At 44.6% G+C, this 7,886-nt stretch overlaps 1 protein-coding gene across 1 annotated transcript in view; it reads right to left on the reverse strand.

Annotated features, from left to right (window-relative positions):
* Positions 1 to 2,062: 2,062 nt before the first annotated feature.
* NMNAT3 (nicotinamide nucleotide adenylyltransferase 3) overlaps positions 2,063 to 7,886 on the reverse strand; it is a 123,525-nt gene continuing 117,701 nt past the window's right edge. Inside the window, exon 4 of the mRNA XM_007947514.1 lies at positions 2,063 to 2,445. Coding sequence (XP_007945705.1) covers positions 2,063 to 2,445 — 383 coding nt within the window. The remainder of the gene's footprint in view (positions 2,446 to 7,886) is intronic.

Consider the following 7,886-nt stretch of genomic DNA (forward strand, 5'->3'; position numbering starts at 1 on the left):
TTAGGATGGCTCAGCAAACAAAACAAAGATCCCCTGGCTTGGGGGAGCTTCCAGTCTGGCTAAAAGTGTACTGGGCACAAAGAAGGTGGACAGCTGAAGCCAGAGACACTTAGGGTCTTAGAGCTGGAATAGCATTGAGAGTCTAATTGGTCTGGGGAGTCCTTGGGTAGCACAAACTATTAAGGACTTGGTTACTAACCAAAAAGGTTAGTGGTTCGCACCTATCTGGAAGGGCCTTGGAAGAAAGGTCTGGCAACCTGCTTCTGAAAGTCACAGCCATGAAAATGCCAGGGAGTGCAATTCCACTCTGAAAACACACAGGGTCACCACGAGATGGAGTTGACTTCACGGCAGCTAGTTTAATCGGTAGGGAAACTGAAGCTCACAGCAAGAAAGGGAGTTAATCAGAGTCACACAGCATACTGCGGTAGCTTCTGGACCAGGCTGTTTGATTCCATGAATTGTCAGCATCTTTAGAGACCTCTTGAGGGTCATAGGTCAGTGGGGGTGGGCTGGTAGTCTGGGGATTCCTCACCAGACAGTCCCACCACTCTGGATCCAGGAAACCCTGATTTCCTACTTTACTCATCTCCTGATAACACACATACAAACAATGGGGTATTTTTTTGGGGGATATTAGATTCTTCCTGGTTGACCCTTTGTTTTTTCTGCCTAACTAAATCTGTAGGGTAAAACTGTGGAGATTCCGAATGCTTTATGCCATCTGGTCAGCAAAGGTAGAGCAAACCCAAATAGCATCAGGCCAGTCAAAACTGCTTTCTAATCTGAGAGTGTTGTGACAGGTCCTCCACACTGCCATGGCTACCGTTACCATTTTGCAGGACCCACAAGAACGGAGCTATTCACTGAGCACTTCAGATTAGAAAACCATTTGCATCGTGTTGAAAAGCAATGCTTCTTTCTCAGCTAGTACCTGGGAACATAAACTCTTAAATTCATGCCAGTTCGACTGCAACAGTAGCAAATTTCATGGAGTAGCTAAAAAAGATAAGCAACAGCTGGTACAGCAGACATTAATAATATAACAAAGGAAGAAAAAAAGAAACTTTCCATTAGTACTTTTTGATGTCAATTTATTATTTATCTCTTTGCCAACATTCAAACAGGCACTCATAAAACATTCAAAAAGAGCCTCAAAACAGCCCAGGCATCTGTTTCACCTCGGTTCCTTTTAGACATCCTGAAATCAGGAGCTGTGGCGTTTATAGGACAAAACCAAAACCCACTGCCATCGAGTCGATTCTGACTTGCAGCAACCCCCATTGGTTTCTGAGGCAGTAAACCTTTACAGAAGTAGATTGCCCACTCTTGCTTCTATGGAGTGGATGGTGGGTTTGAACCATCAACCTTCTAGTTAGCGGTCAGGTGCCTTAGACACTACACCACCAGAGCTCCTTGTTTATAGGACAGCAGTGTTAAAAAATATCTGTTGTGTCAAAAACATTGTTTGAGGATCAATCAGAGTTCAGTTTAAATTTTATCAGTGGCCAGTAGGCAGGCAGACAATGGTTTGTAAGGGAGGATTCAATGCAAGTCAGCAAAGTGCTGCTTCCAGATTGTTGACTCCTCAATTAGTATTATTCTGCTTGCAAGAAGTGACAAACCCTACTACTGGGTAAAATTAGCATCCTATCAAATCTCTCCAGTGAAGACCAGCACGCTGCACACTGAAGAACACATTGTGGGCAGTTTTGATATGACCCTTAGGACCCTGCCATGCCCACAGCTGCATTCAGTGCGCACGCTCCCTGTGGCTCTGCACAATGAACCATCCACAAGAAACAAAAAGGAGTCTCCATCCGGGGGTTCTGAGAGGCTGCCTAATCCTACTGACCTGCCACCATCTTCTTTGATAAATGTACATCCCTGAGATGTAGACAGACAGATTCCAAAAGAAGGAATCATTTCTGGAGCAGAGAACTGAAAAACAAAATCACTGTAGAAATAAAACAAATGATAAAAGGCAAAACAAAAACTGTTAACAGCCCTCTCCTCAGGAGGAAGTCAGTGGAGGAGTAGCAGCTAGCTTGCAGAGCCCCACTTAGCTTGTCTTTTCTTCATTCCTCTGGGTGCTTTTGCCTGCCCAGGAACTGTTCTTGGTGTAGAGTTTGTGGTCCTTGATGTAGGCGATGACGGCGTCGGGGAGCAGGTACTTCACACTCTGCCCTTGGCCCAGAGCGTACCTGACATACGTGGCACTGATGTTGTTCTTCATAGGATCCCTGGCCAGGTGAATGTTGTGCTGGTATCTCTGAAGGATGGGTGATTCCAAGATGTACTGCTCAGGGTTGTGGCCTGCCCGGTCTGCACACACCAAGCCGAACTTCTCCACTATTTCCTGGATGTGTGCATCTTTCCAGAGGTTGGGGGTCTGGAAGGTTTTCAGGACATCTGCTCCACAGAGCAGCTTCAGCTTCGGTACAGCTGGAAAAACAAGGGTGGATCCCAGCAAAGTTATACAAGGGTCACTGCCAGCAAAGGTGACAACACAGTCTGTCTGAAAATTTCACAAAATGCTTTTCTTGGAATGTTTCAGAACTCAAATATCTTGGTGTTCATGACTCAGAAAAAGAAAAGCAAAGCATCTAAATGAACCTGAAGCTACTTTAGGATATATAAGCAATAAGTTGCCCAGGAGATAATTGCAATTTATGGAGACTCCACGTGTGTCAGAGTAGAACTGTGCTCCGTAATGTGTTAAGTGGCTGATAGTACAGAAGACATTTCTTCTGAGCCACTTCTCAGTGGACTCGAACCTCCAAATTTTGGTTAGCAGCCAAGCTTGTTAACGATTTGCACCACCCAGTGTAAGTAATGATTTAATCAATCATTTTTTTAAAAAAAGTATTTGTAAAATCAAGTAATACAAAAGATCATTTTCAGTGTTGTAACTGTTATAACTGAAGTCTGTCTGTGGTTGCCAGATCCCATAGCAGAGTGGATCAAAGTGTCGAGGCTGTACTGGGAACCCCATCTTCCAACAGAAGGTTAGGTTCATTAAACCCTTAGGCGAACAAGCCATGGGCCTCACCTCAGGCAAGTTACTGCCTTACTTAAAATCCATGTCAGAAACCCATTTCCTAATGCTCTAAGGTCTAATACTTTTATAAGTAAATCACACCATAAGATTATTTATAAAGTACCTTTGGATAAAGATCCCAAAGACCATAGCTTATAACACTGTCATTTCATTTTTCAATAAAACAAAGCTCTAGAGCAACTGATCAATGTGGAGAATCCTTTGGAATTTGTTCTAACAGGAAGATGATTGTGATGATAAAAAAATAGCTAACATTCATTGGGTGCTTAGTATGGTTAATATTGTTAAGCGCTTTATGTGTATAATCTCATTAGATACAGCAACCTTATGAGGAAGGCATTATTGTTGTACCATTTTGTAGAGGAGGAAACTGACGCACAGAGAGGCAAATAATTTGCTTGAGGTCACACAGCTATGCAGAGGAATTTGGATTCAAACCCAGGCAGCCTGTCTTCAGACTGGGCACTCATAACTATGAGGCTCTGCTGCCTCCTGCTGGTGGGCATCTGTATCTGCGTCATAACCAACAAGCCCTTCCTGGAACACACAGGGCCAGCACAGATTTCCTGACCCAGCTGGCCATCTCTTTTGAATGGTCCAATCTGAAAAAGAAAAACCAAGTCCACGCTAGAAGCAAAGGGCAGATTCTCTGGTCTTTCGGGAAACCAATTCCAGCTTCAGAAGAGGAGAAAGGCTGGGGGTGTCTAGAGCACTGGCATCTCTCAGTCAGCAGGAAACAATAGTGAAGAGGGGCTTCTAGGCTACTATTTGCTGGAGAAAACCTAATGCGAATGTCAGTTCAGGCTCCTGTATGTGGAACCCTGGAAAGAATCTGGAGATGGGCAAAAGAAACAGCTCAGTACACGAACCCCGGACTGACAATGAATGGAAAATGAGAAACTGGAGGCATCATGGAGAAGTCTCTGTTCTGCCTCAGTTGGGCCACATGCTGCTGCGGGAGCCTGGGGCCAAGCCCATTCCTTCTCTGAGCCTTAATGTTCCCAGCCAGGAAGTGAGAGGCATTAGATTTGTTTACTCATTTTTAAATGGCAGATGTAATTATGGGAACACACATTTCAAGCACTCTGGCAGCATAATATAGATACAACAAAGAAGCTTAATGAAAATTCTACTCAAACATTTGTATATTCATGTTTGCACGCATTCTGAGTGGTGAAGAACTAGGACTCTAGAACAGACTCTCAGGTTCAAATTCCAGCTCTGTCATTCAATAGCTTGTATGACCTTGGGCAAATTATTGCTCTGTGCATCAGCTTTAAAGAGAGCATATTAATAGTACTTACCTCATAGGGACATCTTAGGATTAAGTAAGTTCATAAATACAAAGTACTTAGAGTAGTGCCTGGCACAGAGCAAGTGTGATATGTGTTAACATTCATTCATTCACCCATCTACCCATTTTTCCATCATCCATTTATCTAAACATCCATTCAATATTTATGGAGTGTCTCCTAAGTGCCTGGGCTTTTAAAACCAATAAAACTGCATTTAAAAATGTAATAACTCATATTTTTACTAGTATGGGCTGGTACTAATGCTCAGACCATACATATTGATTTGAATGGTCCTGCATCTTTGAGGTTTTACTCTAATTCCTTATTTATCCAACCACCACGGTGCATCAAGGGATGGTGGTGCAATGCCTAAGGCGCTTGACTGTTAACCAGAAGGTTGGCAGTTCAAACTCACCAGCCACTCTACGGAAGGAAGACTGGACAATCGACTTTCATAAAGATTTACCGCCTTGGAAACCCAATTAGTGTCGCTATGAGTCAGAATCAACTGGATAGCCGAGGTTTTTTTTTTTTTTTTTCCTGTAATGTATCAAGAGATCAGCATTTGGCCTTTCAAACAATTAGGTGGTTTTACCAGAAGGCTGGAGGTTCAAACCCACCAGCCACTCCTCGGAAGGAAGGTTGGGTAATTTACTTCTGTAGTGATACTGCCTTGGAAACCCAAGGAGGGGTCGTATGAGTCGAGGCTGACTCCACGGCACATAATAACAACCTATCTGGGAGGTTAAATGACGTACGGGGTCTCCTGTAGCCATGGGCACAGTCCCTCTGTTCCTTCACGTTAGAGAACAGAGAAAGACATCCTCTTCTATTCCTAGTGGATTTTTGTGGGGATTTTCCATGTAACAGCACCAATATCAGGTACTATTTGATTCATTATAACGCTAGTAAGGAATACTACAGGAGGCCTGGTACAGTGGTTAAGCACTTGGCTACTAACTGAAGGGTCAGTGAGTTGAACTCACCAGTAGCTCTGTGGAAAGAAAGATGTGGCAGTCTACTTTTGTAAAGATTATAGCCTTGGAAACTCTATGGGCAGTTCTATTCTGTCCTATGGGGTTGCCATGAATGGCTATGAGTCAGAGTAAATACTATTTACCCTGAGCACTTGCTTGGAGGGGACAAGTGTCTGCGTGAGCACTCCCTCATCCCATCAAGTCATCAAAGACATGCCTGTGAGGCTGTTGACTCCTGCTTTTCACTGATAATACAGATAGAGCATAGTGCCTAAGACACTTGACTGCTAACCAAAAGGCTGGTGGTTCAAACCCACCAGCCACTCCTCGGAAGGAAGGTTAGGCAATCTACTTCCGTAATGACACTGCCTCGGAAACCCAAGGAGGGGTCGCTATGAGTCAGGTCCAACTCGACAGCACATAGCAACAACGACACTTCCGGCAACACGTGCCCCAGACCCTAACTCTGGACAAGCCTGTCATCCAGGCTCACAAAGGCAATCACATATTCCTTTCAAATTCATTCAAATCATCACTACAGATGTTTTAGACTAAATGTCTGTTCAAATCCAAAATACTAAGTTTAAGGTGGTGTATTTTTTCACCCATTGCGGTTGAGTAGATTCCAACTCATAGTGACCCTACAGGATGGGGTAGAACCACCCCTTAGGATTTTCAAAGCTATAATCTTTACAGAAGGTGCCCTTGTGGCATAGTGGGTAAAGGCATTTGGCTGCTAACCATGAAGGTTGGTGGTTCAAAGCCATCAGCTGCTCTGTGGGCGGAAGATGAGGCAGCTTGCTTCCAAAAAGATTTACAGCCTTGGATACACAATGAGTGTTGCTATGAGTTGGAATTGACTCAATGGTAGTGGGTTTTTTTTTTTTTTTTGAATGTTTACAGAAGCAATCTGCTGCTCTGCCAATCTTTTGGCTAGCAGTTGAGGACTTAACCATTGCACCATCAGGGCTCTTGAGAGCATAGTGGCTGCCAATAGGATTTGTCCTAACAGCGATTAAGTAAAATGTTCATGTGCTTTTCGGGGTTAGCATGCTGTGCCTCTGAGTAGCCACTGACTTTGAGAAGCAGATAAAGCAGAAATGTATATAGAATGTGGGGTGAGTGGCATCAGGACCTTTTTATTTGCATGTTTGGCTGTGCTCAGTCTAGGACATCAAAGAGTATCAACTTTGAGGCCAGTCAGGATGGAGTTTGCGTTTTAGGTCTGATGGGACTGTGGGAATGACTCAACCTATAAGTCTCTGTTTCCTCGGCTGTAAAGCGGGGATAAAACAACCTACTTTGGAAGTCATGGCAATTGCATGAGGGGAGAATGCAATGTGAAGTGCCTGCCTGGTGCAGCATATGAACACGGTCACGTAGGATGATGACTATCATGTCACTCCACAAACATTCAGATGGGAGGGACCTCTGGGTCTAAACAGAAAACATGAGAAAGAAAGCCAGGTATTGGGATCTGACGAAAACAAAGCCTGTTGCCGTCAAGTGGTTTTTGATTTATGGTGACCCCATGTGCAGAGCAGAACTACTCCACAGGATTTTCTTGGCTGTAATCTTTACAGAAGCAGATCATCAGAGTACTCTCCGTAGTGCCACTGGGTAGGTTTGAACTACCAACCTTTCAGTTAGCAGACAAGTGTAAAAACCATTTGCAGCACCCAGGGACTGGCATCTGGCACCTTGAAATATTCAGTGTAAAATGGAAGCAGATGAAGTGCTGCTCTGGGTAGGTGGAAAGGGAATCCTGTGAAGGTTACTGCGCTGTGTGAAGCTCATCAGCCAAGGGGGTACGGAGCACCTTCCCAGAAGACAGACAGCAGAGTGGGGCTGTCAAGGAGCTTGAGGTGTCATCTGTCCCAGAGAGTCCTACACAAGCTGCCCAGAACTCAGCAATCTGCCCGACTCTCTGCGTGAGTCCAAACAAACCAAACTCACTGCCATCGAGTCGTTTCCTACTCATAGTGACCCCCATTGGGTTTCCAAGGTTGTAACTCTTTACAGAAATAGATCACTCGGTCTTCCCACCATGGAGCAGCTGGTGGGTTTGAACTCTGACCTTCTGGTTAACAGTCAAGTCACTTACCCACTATGCCACCAGAGGTCCAGGTGAGTCCAAGGAGGACTGCAAATCACAGGCGTGATGGGCAGAGCAAGGCTAGAGCTAGACAATACAGAGTTTGTCATGTAATTTGCAATCCCAGAGTGTTGTTGTTGTTGTTGTTAAGTGCCGACGAGTCGTTTCCAACTCATAGCGACCCCATGCACAGCAGAATAAAACACTGCCCGATCCCGTGCCAGCCCCACAATCCCTACTATACTTGAGCCCATCATTGCAGCCACTGTGTCAATCCATCGCGTTGAAGGCCTCCCCCTCTTTCGTCGACCCTCCACCCTACCAAGCATGACATCCTTCTCCAGGGAATGGTTCCTTCTTACATGACCAAAATAGGTGAGATGAAGTCTGGCCATTCTTGCTTCCAAGGAGCATTCTGGCTGCACTTCCTCCAGGACAGATCTGTTAGTTCTTTTAGC

Source organism: Orycteropus afer, unplaced genomic scaffold (assembly GCF_000298275.1).
Source record: "Orycteropus afer afer isolate SDZICR_OR568_19922 unplaced genomic scaffold, OryAfe1.0 scaffold00188, whole genome shotgun sequence".
Lineage (NCBI taxonomy): Eukaryota > Metazoa > Chordata > Mammalia > Tubulidentata > Orycteropodidae > Orycteropus > Orycteropus afer.